Source organism: Caretta caretta, chromosome 12 (assembly GCF_965140235.1).
Source record: "Caretta caretta isolate rCarCar2 chromosome 12, rCarCar1.hap1, whole genome shotgun sequence".
NCBI lineage: Eukaryota > Metazoa > Chordata > Testudines > Cheloniidae > Caretta > Caretta caretta.
In genome coordinates this window covers 2,627,380-2,648,765 of record NC_134217.1, presented here as the reverse complement: position 1 = coordinate 2,648,765, position 21,386 = coordinate 2,627,380, and the positions used below count along the sequence as shown (strand labels likewise).

The 21,386-nt window shown below is 47.7% G+C and overlaps 2 protein-coding genes across 12 annotated transcripts in view; one reads left to right on the top strand and one right to left on the bottom strand.

Moving 5' to 3' along the window:
- Positions 1 to 967, top strand: part of RIPOR1 (RHO family interacting cell polarization regulator 1) — a 118,465-nt gene extending 117,498 nt beyond the window's left edge. For all 11 annotated transcript variants that reach the window (XM_048816422.2, XM_048816420.2, XM_048816424.2 and 8 more), the window contains one exon: positions 372 to 967. In XM_048816422.2, coding sequence (XP_048672379.1) covers positions 372 to 469 — 98 coding nt within the window. In that variant the 3' untranslated portion in view covers positions 470 to 967. The remainder of the gene's footprint in view (positions 1 to 371) is intronic.
- On the bottom strand, positions 101 to 21,318 carry LOC125620565 (zinc finger and SCAN domain-containing protein 32). Its single transcript, XM_075118255.1, has 4 exons — positions 20,831 to 21,318; positions 7,770 to 8,313; positions 4,024 to 4,097; positions 101 to 3,380 (listed from the first exon to the last, which is right to left on the bottom strand). Exons 2-3 carry the CDS (start codon positions 8,287 to 8,289, stop codon positions 4,054 to 4,056), a joined length of 564 nt encoding a protein of 187 aa, XP_074974356.1. The 5' UTR covers positions 8,290 to 8,313; positions 20,831 to 21,318; the 3' UTR covers positions 101 to 3,380; positions 4,024 to 4,053.
- Between the last annotated feature and the right edge of the window lie 68 nt (positions 21,319 to 21,386).

Below are 21,386 nucleotides of genomic sequence, written 5' to 3'. Positions count from 1 at the left end.
CTCTGCCAGCTCAGGGCAGTTCCCCCTTAGCAGAGAGGGGCTGGAGTGAGCGCCCTGGGTTCCATCTGCATGCCCTCATGGGCGTCATTCAGAGGGCAGCTAACTAACAGGATTTTTTATTATTACAATTTACATTGAATAGAAAAGTCCTTTAGAAGCCTGAAGCCAGCCTTGTGCATCAGCCCAGAGTGCTCAGGAAGATGCAGGCTGAGCAGGGGGAGCCAAGAACCCTCTGCTCTCCTGACTGCCACACTGGGGCTCCAGCTCAGCTGGGCCAAGGCCTGTGTGTGGAGGAGACTGGGCGGTTTAGAGGGACCTGGGAAGGGAGCCTGCTGAGCGGCTGGGGTGACTGACCTGGCGTGTGATTGCAGGGGAAGACGGTAAATCGGCTCACCGGCGGCTGGAGGAGACTCTGAACTGCTTACCGAGGATCTTCGCGCCAGGCAGCATGGCCAGCACAGCTTTCTGAGACACGCTGGCACTAACCTACTTGTGATCCCTTTGGGGTGAAGGCACCAGGGAGCTGCTGGAGGCTCACACAGCCTGGGCCCAGCTCCCATCCCTTGGGAACATGCAGCAGTATTAGTATTTCCCTGCCAGCCCGACACACCCCACTCACTGCCTTACGGAGCACAGCTTTCCCTCCCGGCGCTGTGCCAGAGGGGCTGCTCGGCACACCACCATGGAGAACCGGGGCTTTGGACACTCCCCTCCCCTCCAACTTGCTTTTCTGTTTCAACTTGCTAGGTGGGGCCAGAGCTTGTGCACCCCTGCTGAAGACTGGGTTGGCACATGAAGTCTGCATTGGGACTCCTTCCAGTAGCTCACAGGCAGCTCAGACTTCCCCAGATGGACATGCACTTTGAGGCAATGTTGTTTCTTTCTGGGAGCTCCCTTGCTGTGGGCACCATCCTCCTTCAGCGCCTGGAGCCTCCGGGACTCAAATAAAACGAGACATAGATATTAATATATTCTGCTGGCTTATCTTCTTTTCAGCTCCAAGTGTCTCCTGCCTCCCCCTCCCTGCATTGGCTGCAGGGACCCCCAGCTGAGCCTTCCCCTGATGTTAGTCATCATTTTTAAAGCAGGGTGGGGGACAGGAGCAACAGAGAGAAGGGACAGATGGACAGAAGCTGCCACCTTTTTGATTTATTTTATTTTGTATTTACCAAGTTTTGCAGAAAAGCAAAAGGAAAAAAATCTTTTCTATAAAATCTCTATAAATCTATATATAATGTAATTACAGAGAATGGCTACTTTTGATTTTAAACCAGAAATAAAAATAAACCTTTAATGAGCAAAGATGTCGCTTTGTCAGAGTTTTGCCCGGGACAGAAGTAGAGGCTAGTAGTTAAAGCAAGAGGCTCAGAGTTCGGCAGCATGGTATTGGGAGCAGAGCAGGGATTAGTGGCCTGGAAAAGTGCTATGCTTCTGCTTGCCCACTTCTAAAATAGAGATGCCAGTCTTCCTCGAGATTAGCTTGTTAGAGCACTTTAGGATCCTCATTCCTAGAAATGTGAAGTGGTTGGTCCCTCCCCGTTTGGAGATACCCCTCAGCACCCTGCTGGCTGTGGGGTAGCTGAAGGAGAGATGCTTTGGAGGGGGGCAAGATAGCAAGTGTATTTTTTCCACCATGCAGCATGGTAGAAATGATTCAACAAGTGAACACCACAGCACAAGGACCCCTCTCCCTTCAGGCAGCCAGCAGGATGCTAATACTGGGCCTGATCACTGTACCTCATATTTACTTACAATACAATGCAGGCAGCAGCCCAGCAGAGCTGGCTGCAAAGATTGTGCAGTGCTTTGGCTGGTTTTCCTTTTGCAGCCAGCTCCTTGTGTGAAGAGCCTGCTCAGAGGGGAAACCACTGCTTCTAGGCCCTGTGTGAAGCCCAGCAGGGAACATGGGCTGCGAGGGCGGGATAGGCCTGACCTGTAGCGTTGGGTGGCACAGCATGGAAAAGTTACATTTTTTTAATGTAAACACCCCCCGTGAGCCCGCATCCCACTCTCTGCCTGTCAGTGACTGTCGGACCGTTCCGTATGTGCCACTCTGCACAGAGGAGTGTGTGTGAAGAGCCTGTGAACACTGTGCGGTGGGTGGCCCATGCTGTCCTGTTGGGAGGCAGGGAGCAGAAGCAAATCATGGGACTGTCATATCCTCCCTCCCCTGCAGCCCTGTGATCAAGCAGAAACACCAGCACAGCAGGCTTTTTGTGGAGGGGCACAGATCCTGGGCTTTCCTGGGGCAGCTGCTGCAGCCAGCCAAAGCCTCCCTTGAGAAAGGGGGCCAGATGCACCATTAGCTTCTGCAGTGTACCAGCCAGATGGGAGCCGGAAGCTGCACAAGTTGCCTGTCTGAGCTCAGCAGGCTTGTGAAATCTTTGGGGAGATCAGGCCCAAGGAGAGGGCTGGGCAGGAGGAGATGGGGTGAGGCAGCAGCTCCCAAGAGTGTTTCCCCACATCCAGCGGGAGCCATGTAACACCCACTGCGTGGGGGGAGGGAGACTTGAGCCCCTCTATTTCAGATTGCTGGCATTTGTACTACAGCTCAACTTTATCTAGTCTACATTTTGAACCTGTCCCGCTGAACAGACTTTTAATGAAACCTCCTGTTTCCATAACTGTTTTCAGTTCCAATGACCAGTTATTCTGAAGCAGATGTTCCCCCAAAGTGTTTGCAGCTCTGACATGGCTGGGCAAAGACCTGAAAGGGGAACTGACTGCAGCGACCATCATGCCTGAGCTGTGGGAAATGCAGCAAGGACCCAGAGCATCAATAGCAAGGAGCCAAGTGGAATTTGAAACCGTGTTTTCATGCAGTGCAAGGTTTGCTTTAGGCCATTTGGCCTTAAGTTGATGCCAGGTCGTTAAAAAGAGGCCTCAGATGATTATTTTTTAAACAGGAAACAGAGATTTTCTCCTTCAATGAACCCCACAAAAACTGGAGGAAATTTGCATAAGCTTAAAACCGAAACAGTCACTAGCTGGCAGATTGGGTACAGAAATCTTCATCCAAAAGGTGACTGGGCAAGCTGAACAGATGGACAGTTTTACTGCAGTGCTGCTGCCAGACTGACGGTGGATTGCTAAAGGGCGCTGGTTTATGCACAGGAAACAAGAAGCTGCCCTTTGGTAATGGGATGCAAAAACCTTTGCTCTCTCCTATGTCTGTAAGTAGCAGACAGATGCTGCTGGGTCAGTGCTCACTCGGTGGGAGCCAGGCAGTAGCATGCCAATCTTCCCGCCAACATAGCCGGTGATACATGTGGCATCTCAGAGGCATCCATTACTCACCGCTCTTGCCAGAAGTGGCCAGACCTTATCAACTGCCCAAGAGGGACTTGTGAAGTATCCTTGTCCTGCTGCTCAGTACCGAGCTAATGAAGACATGTAAATAGAGAAGAGATGGGATTCTCTGACTGAGATTTCCCCTTTCAAGCTCCTGCAGCTCCCCATGTGAGTCACTACTGAAATTTTTTTGAGCCTCTCTAACTTCCCCAGAGCCCTAAATAATGGGGGGGGGGGGCTCCTTTTACTTGTTCCCCCTTGAATCTATAGGGCAACACCATTGCTCTACTTTGCCAGTGCCCTGTGATAGGAATGTACAGTGGTACCCTTGGGTTAATCACAGGCGATGGAACTGCAGGCCAGCACTCCCTCCAGTGTAAGATTTCTCTGTCCCCTAAAGCAGTTTTGCATTTGGGGCAGCAAGCCCCATTCATGAATGGGGAAGGTTCTATTACCAGTACACAGTGAAGCTGCTCCCCATTCATCCTTTGCCCTTCAGACTTCACATTTCTGCCACACCGCCTGGTCTCCCTTGGGTGGCACAAAGGGAGGAATTCAGATCCCCCCCAATTCCTGCAACTTCCTTTGGACCCCTGGAAAACGTTCTGTTAAACCAAGTCACTTCTCTCTGAATACTGCATTCCCACCCCTGCTCCCAGCAACCCCGGAGATTGCTGAAACTGGGAGAAATCTAAGAAAAAATACTTTGTGCCTGTCTCCTTCATTACTTGCCTTGTATAACTCCACTCTGCAATACCAACTTCAGGTCTTAACCACTTGTGCAGCAGCGCACAGATGACATTTGCCTAGGGGGAAGAAAGAGGCCCAAGTTAGTTCTGTATTGTAGTGTGATAGGGAGGAATGCAATGCGTGTACTGGCACTGTACACTCTGGAAGCGTTTAGGTCTTATTGCTAGAGGAACTTCACTGCTTTCACAAAGATCTGTGGCAGAATTTCACTGGGTTATTTTAGAGCTGTATGTAGGGGTTAAGACCACATCAAAAGCTCTTTCGGGGCAGGGACTCTTTTTTTTTCTGTTTGTGCAGGGTCTGGACCATACTGGGGCTCCTAGGTGCTATGATAATATGAATCATTAAACAGACCCTCTTATCCTTCAGTAATATGTACATTTGCATATGAAAGAGTAATTTAAAACTCTTATAGAAGGTCAAAAAACAATGTTTCTATTTTGTACTAAAGAGAACACTTAGTATGTTCTGACAAGTGAACCCATTTGTAGTGAAAAAGGTCAACCTGTGAAAAACAGAATGCGTAGCACAGGAAGAAAAAGCATATGTCCCATGTCATCATGAGCTATTGTGCTATAATTGCATATTGTGATTCATTTGATTCCTTATTTTGTTTTAAGATTTGCTTTAGAAGCAAAATGCAACACTCTAATTTGAAGATGGCACAAACTACAAAAACAACCCAAGAGGGACAGAAGTGGTGTTACTGGGGATCATAGTGCCACTCACTGAAATTTGGCCTGTCTGCCATCATTCCTCCACCCACTGCCCATCATGACCGAGGGGTGGATGGGCCAAACTTGAGCAGCAGAGATCCTGTGCACCAGGTCACAATGCCAAGACCAGGGAACAGAGCCCAGCAGCTGCCACTGTAGGGTGGGCTCGTTCTGCAATCTCCCCACCCCACAGGGAGCAAGATCTGACCCCACATCCAACCCAGGGCCTCCCACAATAAAAAGATTAAATGAAAAATTGTTTTAAAAGTCACTGGGCTCTATGAATATTCAAGATAATCTCACTATCTAAATGGATTTTAGAGCATTTTGAAAATTAAAAAACTCAGTGGGGGTGAGGGGCTGTCTATCAGGAAACCCTTGACCGAATGCCTCCAAATTTACACCACTAATTCTACCTCTGGCAACCACCGTTAAAATTATACCAGGATTTCCTGTTCAACAGAAGTGAAAAGAGTCTACAAAAAATCTATTTTAGGTTAGAGTATCACCATAGAATATTTTCTGTAGGTTTCTGCACTGCTTGGTTTTTCTGTAAATTTGTTGAAGGGGAAGTTTAATTTGAGATTAGCAGACTGGTTTTAAAAGGGCTACATGGCTCAAACTTGTCTAATGTCTAGTACTTCCTTTGGACCCCTTTCTCAGATAAACTGCTGCACTTTGAGAGGAAATGGATCGTAGTGCTCACTTTCATTTGTCTAGCTTGGATGAATGATTGTAGAAAGTGTTTATTTTTCAAGACAAACCTAAATTACTGTTTTGACTGATGCCTGTATCCTGGTACCTCTTTAGTTAATGACAGCCTTGCCCCAGTCCTTAGAATAGGGAGTTTCCTGATTCTCATTAGTGTCAGCATGATGAAAAGAGTTAGAGCGTCGCAGCTACTTACTTGTCTTTGACCACATATGATCCTGCTGTTCAGCAAATGGAAGGGGAGTATGCATCATGATCATATTAGTGCAGTGCCTCTGCTTACGAGAGTCTGGCCTGGTCCGCCCTAGAAAATTACGTCTCCACTCTAGCGTTTTAAGTGTAGACAAGGCCTCTTTCATTTCCCCTTTATTGAATTAAGGCTGTTTTCCTCAACAATACTTTCAAGTAGAATTGGAGTATGCATGTGTATTATAGAGCACTTTGAAATGATGGCTCTTAAATAGTGCTCTCAGAGCAAAACTTTCAGAAGGAGCCCCTAAGGAGTGCAACTAATGTGCACAAGACAGTCTCTGAAACCTGCCCAGGAGAGGACTCCAAATGACACTACATGGGTTCAGAGTAGCAGCTGTGACAGTCTGTATCCGCAAAAAGAAAAGGAGGATTTGTGGCACCTTAGAGACTAACACATTTATTTGAGCATAAGCTTTCGTGAGCTTTTTTGCATCCGATGAAGTGAGCTGTAGCTCACAAAAGCTCATGCTCAAATAAATGTGTTAGTCTCTAAGGTGCCACAAGTCCTCCTTTTCTTTTTACATGGGTTCAGTGGCCACAGCATGTCGCCTTGAGCAACCCAGTTACTCATACCTGAATAAGGGTATGTCTACACTACGAAATTACTCCGATTTTACAGAAGTCGATTTTTGGGAACAGATTGCATAAAGTCGAGTCCACACTAAGCACATTAATTCGGTGGTGTGCGTCTACAGTACCGTGGCAAGAGTCGACATTCCGAGTGGTGCATCGTGGGTAGCTATCCCACAGTTCCCGCAGTCCCTGCTGCCCATTGGAATTCTGGGCTCAGCTCCCAGTGCCTGGTAGGGCCAAAAATTTGTCATGGGTGGTTATGGGTAAAAGTCATCAGTCAACCCTCCGTCCGTGAAAGCAACAGCAGACAATCGTTTCGCACCCTTTTCCCTGGACTGCCCGCGCAGACGCCATAGCACGGCAAGGATGGAGCCCGCTCAGCTCACCGCAGCAGTTATGACCATTGTAAACACCTTGCGCATTATGGTGCAGTTTATGCAGAACCAGAACCTGAAAAACCAGGCGAGGAGGCGACGGCAGCGCGGTGACGAGAGTGATGAGGACATGGACACAGATTTCTCTAAAACCACGGTCCCCGGCAATTTGGAGATCATGGTGTTAATGGGGCAGGCTCATGCCGTGGAACGCCGATTTTGGGCCAGGGAAACAAGCACAGATTGGTGGGGCCACATAGTGTTGCAGGTTTGGGATGATTCCCAGTGGCTCCGAAACTTTCGCATGCGTAAGGGCACTTTCATGGAACTTTGTGACTTGCTTTCCCCTGCCCTGAAGCGCAAGAATACCAAGATCAGAGCAGCCCTCACAGTTGAGAAACGAGTGGCAATAGCCCTGTGGAAGCTTGCAACGCCAGACACCTACTGGTCAGTCGGTACTCAATTTGGAGTGGGCAAATCTACTGTGGGGGTTGCTGTGATGCAAGTAGCCAACGCAATCATTGAGCTGCTACTATCAAAGGTAGTGACTCTGGGAAATGTGCAGGTCATACTGGATGGCTTTGCTGCAGTGGGATTCCCTAACTGTGGTGGGGTGATAGACGGAACCCATATCCCTATCTTGGGACCGGACCACCAGGGCAGCCAGTACATAAACTGCAAGGGGTACTTCTCAATGGTGCTGTAAGCACTGGTGGATCACAACGGACGTTTCATCAACATCGACGTGGAATGGCCGGGAAAGGTTCATGACGCTCGCGTCTTCAGGAACTCTGGTCCGTTTAAACGGCTGCAGGGAGGGATTTACTTCCCAGACCAGAAAATAACTGTTGGGGATGTGTCCTACCATGGAGGACGGAATAAGGCTGCTCTCCCCAGAAACCTTCTGCAAAGGCTTTTAAAGTACCTCCAGGAGAGCTTCATGGAGATGTCCCTGGAGGATTTCCGCTCCATCCCCAGACACATTAACAGACTTTTCCAGTAGCTGTACTGGCCACGAATGCATCCCAAGTCCTCAGGGCAAATTAATCATTAAAAATTGCTTGTTTTAAAACCTGTATTATATTTAAAAAGGTACACTCACCAGAGGTCCCTTCTCCAGCTTGGTTGGGTTGGTAGGGTATTTCAATCAGGGTGATAAAAAGATCCTGGTTGTCGGGGAGGGCGGTGTGCTGTGTGCACTCCTCAAACTCGTCCTCCTCCTCCTCTTCTTCTTTCCTGTTTGCAAAATCCTCAGGCATGGCGGAGAATACCCTATCATCAGAGTCCACGGACAGGGGTGGGGGTTGTGGTGGTGGCCCCCCTAGAATTGCATGCAGCTCAGCGTAGAAGCAGCATGTCTGGGGCTCTGTCCCGGAGCGTCCGTTTGATTCTTTGGTTTTCTGGTACGCTTGTCTGAGCTCCTTAAGTTTCATGCGGCACTGTGTTGCGTCCCTGCTGTAGCCTCTGTCCCTCACGGCCTCAGAGATTTTTTTAAATGTTTTGGCATTTTGTCTTTTGGAACGTAGTTCTGATAGCATGGATTCCTCTCCCCATACAGCAATCAGATCCAGTACCTCCCGTTCGGTCCATGCTGGAGCTCTTTGTCGATTCTGGGACTGCATGGTCACCTGTGCTGATGAGCTCGCCTGGCCAAACAGGAAATGAGATTCAAAAGTTCCCCGGGGCTTTTCCTGTACACCTGGCCAGTGCATCTGAGTTCAGAATGCTGTCCAGAGCGGTCACAATGGTGCACTGTGGGATAGCTCCCGGAAGCCAATACCGTCGAATTGCGTCCACACTAACCCTAATACGAAACGGTGATGTCGATTTCAGCGCTAATCCCCTCATCGGGGAGGAGTACAGAAATCGATTTTAAGAGCCCTTTATGATGACAAAAATGGCTTCATTGTGTGGACAGGTGCAGAGTTACTTTGATTTAATGCTGCTAAATTCGACATAAACTCATCGTGTACCCCAGGCCTAACTGCAGGCAACTTGACTTGCAACAGAGGGGTCCAGCTCTGCTACAGATGCACATGCATCTTCCTTTTGGCTTGAGCCATACTGGAGATCCAAATTTAACCCTTTTCAAACATTGCTTCCCCAAAGGGGCAGTAGCGCTGGTGATAGCAGTTTGGGGAGAATCAGAGCATAGGATGAGCCCCAGATGTGAATCCCCCCAGCCCCCAAAAAGCTATAAAGAACTGTAAAATGTAGATGTCAAGTGATTTTTTTTTGGGGGGGGGGGGGAGAAGGCAGCTGTAAGAGGCACAGCAATTCTCAAGACGAGTGTGCATGTGGATTTTACAGCACTTAAAATTGGCTGTTAAGCAGTAAACTAGTCTACTACCCCTCTATAATCACTCATTTGTTTCTCATTGGGCTTTCTATAGGGAGACATGCAGTAGTCTCATGTTAGAACAAGCATAACCCACCATTTGGTTTGACCTATTCTTTAAGGGGCAGTGTGGCTAAGCAGATGAGACTTCCAGCAGACACTGTTCCAAGCTTTGTCTGCCAAAAGTGATTTTGTGCAATCTCTCAGCTCCCCCGTTACTTCCAGCTGTAAAGCCAGACATGAGGAGAGGAAACGAATGATACCTGAGGCTTTGCTCAATTTAAAAACAAGACTGTGAAGTACACAGAATTACTACTAGAGTGGAACAGGCAAGATTTGAGCTAAAGGTATCTTGGCTCCTGACCCAGTGCATCCTTTAAGTCAAGAGGTAATTTAATAAGTCCCTCTCCACCAGCCTCCCTCTTGGCCGCTTTCTGTGCCTCTCCACCAGCCACCTGGCTGGCCACTCGCCAAGATGTCTTCAGGGCCCCCCCCTTAACACAGCTCTCAGTGATTTCAGCTGTTTGTGCATCAGCAGTGAGGCTCCTGCACTCTGGGCAGTCTATTGCAATAGAGGTGCTATCCTAAAGTAGGTCTAATACTTAGACCTAGGTACCAGTGATTTCAGCTCTGCAGCAGGTAACAAGACTCTCCATTGAATCTAAATGAGCTCTTTTATTATGCCATAGAGAGAGAAAGGGTGAAATGATGTCTAGGGCCCTTAAACAGAGGTCCACACCACCAGGTACAAGTATCTATCCCCACCCTCTCTCAACTTATTGGGCTTTGGAACCCATGTCCCCACCTAGGAGTACTGTTCAGCTGAGGGCGAGTCCCTCATCAGGTTATACCAGGTACAGTTCTGCTGCCCTCAGCTCACTCAAGGACAACCACCCTTTATTACTCCTGCCTCAACAACAAGGAGACTGGAGACCCAACACCAGCCACAAGTGATCATTTGGGCAAGCAATCCCATCCTGCTGAGCAAATAGCTGGGTGGGTGTGTCCATGAAAACAAGGACTGAAGTCTTTTTCCACAGCTCATCACTAGATGTCAAGGGAGAGCTCATTCAGACTCTGCTTACACAGATATACATCTAAATCATTGTAATTTATTTATGCAAGGTTTGGGTGTTTGTTTTTTTTGCAGACTCAATAATAAAAATCATACACAGTTATCTCTATTCTTTACTAGACCAAACAGAATAGAAACACAAATAAGCTGCTTCACACATTCTTGTCTTTTTTATTATTGTTTCTTTTGCTTTTTTGGTAAAAGTGTTTGTCTGTATAACAATTCTGAAGTAAATTTAAAAATGCTTTGACATAATAGAAAGTCCAAATCATATGGATGGGAACCTGGGAGGCAGTGACCATGAGATGGTCAAGTTCAGGATCCTGACACAAGGAAGAAAGGAGAGCAGCAGAATACGGACCCTGGACTTCAGAAAAGCAGACTTTGACTCCCTCAGGGAACTGATGGGCAAGATCCTCTGGGAGAATAACATGACGGGGAAAGGAGTCCAGGAGAGCTGGCTGTATTTTAAAGAATCCTTATTGAGGTTACAGGGACAAACCATCCCGATGTGTAGAAAGAATAGTAAATATGGCAGGCAACCAGCTTGGCTTCACAGTGAAATCCTTGCTGATCTTAAACACAAAAAAGAAGCTTACAAGAACTGGAAGATTGGACAAATGACCAGGGATGAGTATAAAAATATTGCTCGGGCATGCAGGAGTGAAATCAGGAAGGCCAAATCACACCTGGAGTTGCAGCTAGCAAGAGATGTTAAGAGTAACAAGAAGGGTTTCTTCAGGTATGTTAGCAACAAGAAGAAAGTCAAGGAAAGTGTGGGCCCCTTACTGAATGAGGGAGGCAACCTAGTGACAGAGGATGTGGAAAACGCTAATGTACTCAATGCTTTTTCTGCCTCTGTGTTCACAAACAAGATCAGCTCCCAGACTACTGCACTGGGCAGCACAGCATGGGGAGGAGGTGACCAGCCCTCTGTGAAGAAAGAAGTGGTTCGGGACTATTTAGAAAAGCAGGACGTGCACAAGTCCATGGGGCCAGATGCGTTGCATCCGAGAGTGCAAAAGGAGTTGGCGGATGTGATTGCAGAGCCATTGGGCATTATCTTTGAAAACTCATGGCGAGCGAGGGAAGTCCCGGACGACTGGAAAAAGGCTAATGTAGTGCCAATCTTTAAAAAAGGGAAGGAGGAGGATCCGGGGAACTACAGGCCAGTCAGCCTCACCTCAGTCCCTGGAAAAATCATGGAGCAGGTCCTCAAGGAATCAATTCTGAAGCACTTAGAGGAGAGGAAAGTGATCAGGAACAATCAGCATGGATTCACCAAGGGAAGTCACGCCTGACTAATCTAATTGCCTTCTATGATGAGATAACTGGTTCTGTGGATGAGGGGAAAGCGGTGGACGTGTTGTTCCTTGACTTTAGCAAAGCTTTTGACACGGTCTCCCACAGTATTCTTGCCAGCAAGTTAAAGAAGTATGGGCTGGATGAATGGACTATAAGGTGGATAGAAAGTTGGCTAGATTGTCGGGCTCAACGGATAGTGATCAATGGCTCCATATCTAGTTGGCAGCCGGTCTCAAGTGGAGTGCCCCAAGGGTCGGTCCTGGGGCCGGTTTTGTTCAATATCTTCATCAATGATCTGGAGGACGGTGTGGATTGCACCCTCAGCAAGTTTGCAGATGACACTAAACTGGGAGGAGAGGTAGATACGCTGGAGGGTAGGGATAGATAGAGGGACCTAGACAAATTGGAGGACTGGGCCAAAACAAATCTGATGAGGTTCAACAAGGACAAGTGCAGAGTCCTGCACTTAGGACGGAAGAATCCAATGCACCACTCCAGACCAGGGACCGAATGGCTCGGCAGCAGTTCTGCAGAAAAGGACCTAAGGGTTACAGTGGACGAGAAGCTGGATATGAGTCAGCAGTGTGCCCTTGTTGCCAAGAAGGCCAGTGGCATTTTGGGATGTATAAGTAGGGGCATTGCCAGCAGATTGAGGGACGTAATCGTTCCCCTCTATTCGACATTGGTGAGGCCTCATCTGGAGTACTGTGTCCAGTTTTGGGCCCCACACTACAAGAAGGATGTGGAAAAATTCGAAAGAGTCCAGCGGAGGGCAACAAAAATGATGAGGGGACTGGAACACACGACTTATGAGGAGAGGCTGAGGGAGCTGGGATTGTTTAGCCTGCAGAAGAGAAGAATGAGGGGGGATTTGATAGCTGCTTTCAACTACCTGAAAGGGGGTTCCAAAGAGGATGGCTCTAGACTGTTCTCAATGGTATCAGATGACAGAACGAGGAGTAACGGTCTCAAGCTGCAGTGGGGGAGGTTTAGATTGGATATTAGGAAAAACTTTTTCACTAAGAGGGTGGTGAAACACTGGAATGCGTTACCTAGGGAGGTGGTAGAATCTCCTTCCTTAGAGGTTTTTAAGGTCAGGCTTGACAAAGCCCTGGCTGGGATGATTTAATTGGGGATTGGTCCTGCTTTGAGCAGGGGGTTGGACTAGATGACTTCCTGAGGTCCCTTCCAACCCTGATCTTCTATGATAATGAAAAACATATCTGGGTGGCTTGGGTCTGGGGAGGGGAGGCACAGCTGCAGCTGGGCCAGGACTCCTCCAGGCAGGTGGGGGGGGGGCACGCAGGACTCGGGGCTTCAGCCAGCCCGGGGCTCCTCCAGCCACAGGGGGGCCACACCTGGGGCTTCTCCAGGCAGGGGGCTTGTGGCTCTAGTTGCAGGGGGTCAAGCATGGGCAGAAGGGGTGGAGTCAGGGGCTAGCTTCCCGAAAGGGGGGCTCCACCTGCTTCCCATGCACTTGCCGCTAACCTCCTCATCCCCCGCCTACCCTCCTGTGTCCCTCCTCATTCCCCCACCCACCGCTTACCTCCTCGCTCCCCTGCCACAGACAACTCCCTGCCCGCTCTGAGAACTCCCGCTGGCTGGTAGCTCACTGCCCACCTACTCAATCCCCTGCTCGCAGCCAAACTCCCCTGCCCACCTCATCACCCTGCTGTTGGCTCGCTGCTCACCTTCTTATTCCTCCGCCAGGGCCCACTCCTCCCCGCCCCCCTGTTGCTCGCCTCCTCACCCGCACTGTGCACTCGCCACTCACCTCCTCTGCTCGCAGCCAGACCCTCCCCCCACCCTGCTGCTTGTTCGCTGCTCGCCTCCTTACTCCACAGCCAGGGCCCCCCACCACTCGCCTCTTCACCTGCCATTTTCTTCCTCACCCCCCACCCGCTGCTCGTCTCAAGGCTGATTCCCCACTCTGGCACTTCAAGTGCAGAAGGTGGGGGCCCACAAGGATTCTAAATATTAATACTGGCCACTCCAGGCGTGTATTAAACTCCCAAGGTTACAGCTTCTCTTTGACCTTGGATGGGTAGCTGCTGCCACCACCCAAGTGCAGTGGCGGATTAATGATTTTGCCGCCCCTAGGCCCCGAAATAATTGCCACCCCCCTCCCCCCAGCAGCTCCCGGCCCCCCATCCGCAGCTCACCTCGGCTCCAACTCTGACTCCTCCCCTGAGTGCACCGCCAGGTCCTGCTTCTCCCCGCTCCCTGCCAGGGCTTGTGCACGAAACAGCTTTGCGAAGGAAGGGGAAAGGGGGGAACGCAGCACACTCAGGAGAGGAGGTGGGGCCGGGGCGCAGGTTTGGGGAAGGGGACCAATAGGGGTAGGGAGGGGGCGGGGAAGGAGTGGAGTTGGGGTGGGGCTGGGGGTGTAGGGCGCGAACTGGTGCCAGAGGAAGCAGCCTCTGGCTGCTATTATAAATTTGCCGCCCCTCCAAATTTGTCGGCCTAGGCGTTAATACGCCGCTGCCCAAGTGTAAAAAAAAAAACCCTACCAAAAATAAAACCCTTAGATCCAGGAAGGCACACTTGGGAATTCCTTCCTGTGGGGAACCCTCAAGCCCTTTCACCACCCCCCCCCGCCCCGCCCCGGTCCAGGGAAGAACTGAGAAAGAAACAAAGGAAATTTGCTGTTGCCCCCAGCTAATTAAACAATATATGCACAAACCTCATAGGACACCAAAAATCCAATCCTGTTCTTAAAAAAGGTAAATTTTATTAAAAACAAAAGGAAATAAAATATAACTAGAACTTAGACTTTTTGCTCGATCTTTAAAAAAAAAGAATTACAAAAAGTAAACATCAAGATTGCTCTCTTGAGGTTCAGCTTAAAGGTTACAAGCAAAATAAAAGGATCTGGGGTTAGCACAGAGGAGTCCACAAGCCAATAAGAAATAAAAGAAATAGCCCTAATCGCATCTTCCTAGACATTCCCTGATTTACTGACATATCTGGGGTTTCAAATTAGTAGGATTGAGGTATGAATTGATGCTTTTTCATACCTGGTTTAAAAGCTGCTTACAGCATTACTCCTGCCCTGTTCCCCTCTACCCCGGAGAACAACAACAGATACAAAGGGGAAGTTTTTTCCCCCCATTTTAAAAAGTTCTAGCCTTCCTATTGGCTCTTTTGGTCAGATGCCTATTCCCTTTCCTTTACCTGGGGGGACTTTTTTAACCCTTTACAGGTAAAGCAAGCAGAGAACAGCCACCAAGAAGGACTTTATAGCTAACTGTCTGGGTGTCCATAAAACGGAGCACTCCCCCCCCCGTCATTTATCACCCCCCTGTTCACCTCCTCACACACCTCTGCTTGCCTCCTCACTCCCCCACTCACAGCCAGTCGCCCCCGCCCGCCTCCTCACCCTGCTGCTGGCTCATTGCTCGCTTCCTTACTCCTCCGCCAGGCACCCCCACCCTCTGCTCACCTCTCGCCCCCCCACCCCCAAGCCCGCTGCTTGTCTCCTCACCTTTCTCCTTAAGCATTGTGTCCCCCACAGGTGTTTCCAGAAAGGCAATGCATGCAGGAGCAACAGGGAAGAAGGGGTGGGGCTGATGCTCCCCCTCCCCCCACTGTGCAGGAAATTGCCATGGCTGCAGGGAAACCCCCTAGTGGCTGCATTTGAGAAACGGTGCCTTGGAGTACTTTCCATTGCTAACTTGTTTGCTAAAGCATGTTATAATTTCAACTCTAGAGAAGTTTTAAGTTGCTGTCAAAGGCAAAATCCTACCCTAGTCTTAACTACGTGTACACATGGCCTGGTGGACTGATCAAGGGATTTAGAAATCATAGAATCATAGAATCATAGGGTTGGAAGGGACCTCAGAAGGTCATCTAGTCCAACCCCCTGCTCAAAGAATTCTGAGTTCTTTCTACTCCCCGCTCTACTGCTAATTTGAAGAATGTCTTTAGGCAAATCCTACACAGCTAAGTTTTCAAAAAGCAACCTCTGCCTTTGGGCAGCTTGATGACACCGTACGCCTGAGGTGGCAAGTACCCAGTTACAGTTGACTTCAAAAACAGCTGCCAGTGCTCAGCCACTCTGAAAAGCAGACCTAAGTATCCTTCAATTAGGCACCCCAAATTAGCATTTTAGTCATAACCCCTCCATCTCTGCTTCTCCATCTGTGAAATGTAGACATGTACCTCCCTGAAGGAAGTGGTAAGAAGATTAGTTAATATCAATACAGCATTTTGAACACAGCATGCCAAGCAGCACGATTATTAGTACAGGGCTGAGGCACTAGATTTTAACTTCCTGGAGATATGGACCCAAATCTGGACTAAAATTGTAGGTGAAATAAATCTGATTTCTTTTCATCATCCCTAGGGAGTGCTTGCATGCTTCAACATGACTGGCATGGAAAGACCCAGGACTGGAATAGCAAAGGGTTGCAGGTTAGGACTGAGAGGCATTGGCACATGTGTGGGAAGACCAGAAGTGGTATAGAAAGTGGGCTGTGGCAAGGCTTTGGGTGCACCGGCTGCTGAGGTACAACAAGAACAGGACCGGAATAGCAGGGGATGCTTGAGGTGAGACTGAAGTACATCAGCAGGTGCAGTGACTCATGATGGGAATAGTGTTAGGATCTTGGAAGGGAGCATATGCATATATGGCTTGAGAAACTTCCATCCTGAACTGATTTTATGTCTGGAGAAATTCAGGAAGAGATGAGTTTAAGGAGCTCATATGTCATACACCAGAACAACTTCTAAATCCCAAACAATCAGATTCCTGAAATGAAATAAAAGACCTGAGAGAAGCTGTGGCAACTGATTGTCATGGGATTGCTAGGATCAAAGGAAGGCAGCTGAATGGTTAATGTATTAAATGGGACTGGTCACAGCTTCAGTTAATGACTGAGTTGAGTTTTGAACTTAAAGCAGAAATTCACCCTCTACATATGAGACGCTGTCCTCCTTAAAATTAAAGGACTTACAAGTACCGAATGAGTTTTAGTTTAAAAAATTTTCATCTGTAACTTATAATAGGTCCTTTAAGAAAGGTAGAACCCTGTGCCAAAACTTTCTTTTCTCCTAACTGATCTTAACAACATTAGACTCTTCAGACTTCTCAAATAGTTAAAACTCACTGACATTTTATGCCTGGGCTATATTTGAAAGTTTGTTTTGTTTTAGCATTAATGGTCATTTTTTGCCATTATCCCCCATAACAAAGTCTCTCTTTCAGCAGAGGCTGGAGAATATATTCTACTTCAGAGTAACTACAGACAGCCCCGCAACCTGAAGCAAATACTCACCAACAACCACATACCACACAACAGAACCACTAACCCAGGAACTTATCCTTGCAACAAAGCCCGTTGCCAATTGTGCCCACATATCTATTCAGGGGACACCATCACAGGGCCTAATAACATCAGCCACACTATCAGAGGCTCGTTCACCTGCACATCCACCAATGTGATATATGCCATCATGTGCCAGCAATGCCCCTCTGCCATGTACATTGGTCAAACTGGACAGTCTCTACGTAAAAGAATAAATGGACACAAATCAGATGTCAAGAATTCTAACATTCATAAACCAGTCGGAGAACACTTCAATCTCTCTGGTCACGCAATCACAGACATGAAGGTCGCTATCTTAAAACAAAAAAACTTCAAATCCAGACTCCAGCGAGAAACCGCTGAATTGGAATTCATTTGCAAATTGGATACTATTAATTTAGGCTTAAATAGAGACTGGGAGTGGCTAAGTCATTATGCAAGGTAGCCTGTTTCCTCTTGTTTTTTCCTACCCCCCCCCCAGATATTCTGGTTTAACTTGGATTTAAACTTGGAGAGTGGTCAGTTTAGATGAGCTATTACCAGCAGGAGAGTGAGTTTGTGTGTGTATGGGGGTGGGGGGGAAGTGAGAAAACCTGGATCTATGCAGGAAATAGCCCGACTTGATTATGTAAAGAGTTGTCACTTTGGATGGGCTAGCACCAGCAGGAGAGTGAATTTGTGTGGGGGGGTGGAGGGTGAGAAAACCTGGATTTGTGCTGGAAATGGCCCACCTGTTGATCACTTTAGATAAGCTATTACCAGCAGGACAGTGGGGTGGGAGGAGGTATTGTTTCATATTCTCTGTGTGTATATAAAGTCTGCTGCAGTTTCCACGGTACACATCTGATGAAGTGAGCTGTGGCTCACGAAAGCTCATGCTCAAATAAATTGGTTAGTCTCTAAGGTGCCACAAGTACTCCTTTTCTTTTTGCGAATACAGACTAACACGGCTGTTCCTCTGAAACTCATCCAATTGTTGTTGCCCTTCAACAGCTATTTTTGCATGCTACAATTCTATCGGTTATGAGTCAGTGGGCTCTTGGTCTCACGTGTCAAGAGTAACCATTGGTAGACAACTTGGCCTCAGCAATCAATGCTTATTAAAGATTCCATAATCACATGCTTAGCTAGAGCATCAGTGTCTGAAGGGTTCCTCCTGGCACTGGTGTGTTGGTTCCACTATGCAGTGCACTGCTGGGGGAGTTTAGGCCTGAGAAACCCTTAAAGCACAGAGATATTGGGACTCAAGAACTATGTATGCCCTTCACGTAATACCAGTCTCCCTACGTGCTCCATACTGCAAACACACATCTGCTCCCCATCTGCCTACATATGTACACTTTTCTGGACAACCCCATGCCCTCCTCACCCATGAGCATTATCTAGAGTGGGATTTAAAGAAGTGATGTTAGCATGCACACATGTTCTAAGACAGTGGTTCTCAAACTTTTGTACTGGTGACCCCTTTCACAAAGCAATCCTCCGCGTGTGACCCCCACTTATAAATTAAAAACACCTTTTTACATATTTAACACCATTATAAATGCTGGAGGCAAAGCGGGGTTTGGGGTGGAGGCTGACGGCTCACGACCCCCCATATAATAGCATTGTGGCCCCCTGAGGCGTCCCGACCCCCAGTGTGAGAACCCCCGTTCTAAGAAGTCTAGCATCAACCAGGCAATGTCTATTTTTACCACATGCTAAACTGGTTGAATTAAAGCCTACGATGCCCAACCACCTTAATTCTGCCCTGCAGTGACACCATAAGGGGAAGAATGAAAAAATAGTGTCTTTAAAAAATTCCGTTTAATTTGCAGCCACAAACCCTAAAAAGCATTAAAACATGACACCATGCAGGCATGACTGATTTTTTTAAACACTGAACTTTAACTACTGAATTTTCTAGGTTTGTAACACTTCTTTGGTGGATAATTATGCTATCATTGAAGTATTTTTATTAGGGCTGTCGATTAATCACAGTTAATTTTTTTGAGTTAATCAGGTGAGTTAACTGTGATTAAAAAAAAATCAATCACGATTAATTGCACAGTTAAATAGAATACCAATTGAAATTTATTAAATATTTTGAAGTTTTTCTACATTTTTCAAATACATTCATTTCTATTACAACACAGAATACAAAGTGTACAGTGCTCACTTTATATTATTTTTATTACAAATATTTGCACTGTAAAAATGATAAAAAGAAATAGTATTTTTCAATTCACCTCATACAAGTTCTGTAGTGCAATCTCTTTATCATGAAAATGTAACTTACAATTGTAGGTTTGTTTGTTACATAACTGCACTAAAAAACAAAACAATGTAAAACTTTAGAGCCTAAAGTCCACTCAGTCCTACTTGTTTAGCCAATCGCTAAGACAAACAAGTTTGTTTACATTGACGGGAGATACTGCTGCCTGCTTCTTATTTACAAGAACACCTCAAAATGAGAACAGGCATTCGCATGGCATGTTTATAGCCAGCATTGCAAGGTATTTTACGCGCCAGATATGCTAAACATTCATATCCCCTTTATGCTTCGGCCACCATTCCAGAGGACATGCCTCCATGCCGACGACGCTCATTAAAAAAATAATGTGTTAATTAAATTTGTGACTGAACTCCTTGGGGGAGAACTGTGTGTCTCCAGTTCTGTTTTACCTGCATTCTACCATATGTTTCATGTTATAGCAGTCTCGGATGATGACCCAGCACACGTTCATTTTAAAAACACCTTCACAGCAGATTCAACAAAATGCAAAGAAGGTACCAATGTGAGATTTCTACGGATAGATACATCACTCGACCCAAGGTTTAAGAATCTGAAGTGCCTTCCAAAATCTGAGAGGGACGAGGCGTGGAGCATGCTTTCAGAGGTCTTAAAAGAGCAACACTCCAGTGTGGAAACTACAGAACCTGAACCACCAAAAAAGAAAATCAACCTTCTGCTGGTGGCATCTGACTCAGATGATGAAAATGAACATGCGCTGGTCCGCTCTGCTTTGGATCATTATTGAACAGAACCCATCATCAGCATGTACGCATGTCCTCCGGAATGGTGGTTGAAGCATAAAGGGACATATGAATCTTTAGCACATCTGGCACATAAATATCTTGCAATGCTGGCTACAACAGTGCCAAGTGAACAACTGCTGTCACTTTCAGGTGACACTGTAAACAAGATGTGGGCCGAATTATCTCCTGCAAAGTTGTTTGTCTGAGCGTTCGGCTGAAGTAGGAGAGAGTGGACTTGTAGGTTCTAAAGCTTTACATTGCATTCAAAAATAAAAGTTTTTTTTGTACATAATTCTACATTTGTAAGTTCAACTTTCATTGTAAAGAGATTGCACTACAGTACTTGTATTAGGTGAATTGAAATATACTTTTTTTTGTTTTTTTACAGTGCAAGTATTTGTAATGAAAAATAAATATAAAGAGAACACTTGTACACTTTGTATTTTGTGTTGTAATTGAAATCAATATATTTGAAAATGTAGAAAACATCCAAAAATATTTAAATAAATGGTATTCTATTATTCTAACAGTGTGATTAATTTTTTTAATTGTGCAATTAATCTAGATTATTTTTTTAATCGCTTGACAGCCTTATTGTTTATCCTTAAATTACTGACATTTTTATTCTCGACTTTAACTCCATCTTAAGCCAATTTTGTCTGATATTGTGATGTGGGCTCACAGAGGTTCTCTTCTCTCACCTGTTTGTTTAGACAGGTGGCAAGAGATTTGGGGCAATGCCCCTGGAAAAGAGAGGAAACGCTGGAAACAGAAAGATCTGTGGCAGTTGGGAAAGACACAAGAAACAGGTGGGACTGGAGCAATTGGAGACAGAAGAAAGGTACAGAAAATGTTGTGAGAGCAGAAGTGAAGGGGGGAGAGAAACAGACTAAGAACCTCACAACTTCCCAGGAAGGTAAGTGACCCACATTTATCTACTGAACCTTTGTTCAGATCTTGCTCGTTCTGTGGCAGCCCATTCACTACTGAATGTCAAAGCCACACACGTGGTCTGGAAACTTAGAAGCAAGCTTGGCTGTAAATTTAAGACCTCTAAAGTAGAGCAGATCAAGCACACGTAACAAGGACGCCACACCATGCCTGCATGCCTCATCACTGACCTGCCTCACGGGAAGGGACGCTCGAGCAGCCCAGAACCCCCGGGGGACGGCGAACTGCTGGCACCCACGGGGGTGGTCCCCACGGGGGTGGTCCGGGGCACGACCCGCATCCACCGGGGGAGAGCGGTTCCCAACTCCGGTCACAGAGCCCGCGGCAGCTCGCTGGCGAGGGGAATTCTCACTCCCCGACTGCGCTGGGGGCAGGCCCCGGACGCTGCCAGCGCCAGGCAGCCGAACCACCACCTTTCCGCCCCGCCCCGCCCCGCCCCTCCCGGCGGGGTCCGACGCCCGGGTCCCTTCGCTGGACGGCGCGTTGGGCGGCTGCAGCACGCTCCGGAGCGGCCCGGCCCGGCGCAGGCCCCGCGCCGGAGTCTCCCGCCGAAGCCTGACACCAGGCGCAGGCCCCGCTCTGGGCCGCCCGGAGCCGCTGCGGGGAGCGGCCGGGCGCCGAGCTCGCGGTCCCGCGCGGAGGGCACAGGGCGCCCGGCAGCGCGTCACGTGGGGCCCCGGCGCCCACCTGGATCACGCCCCCAGGCGCGCGGCGTCCCACCCTCCG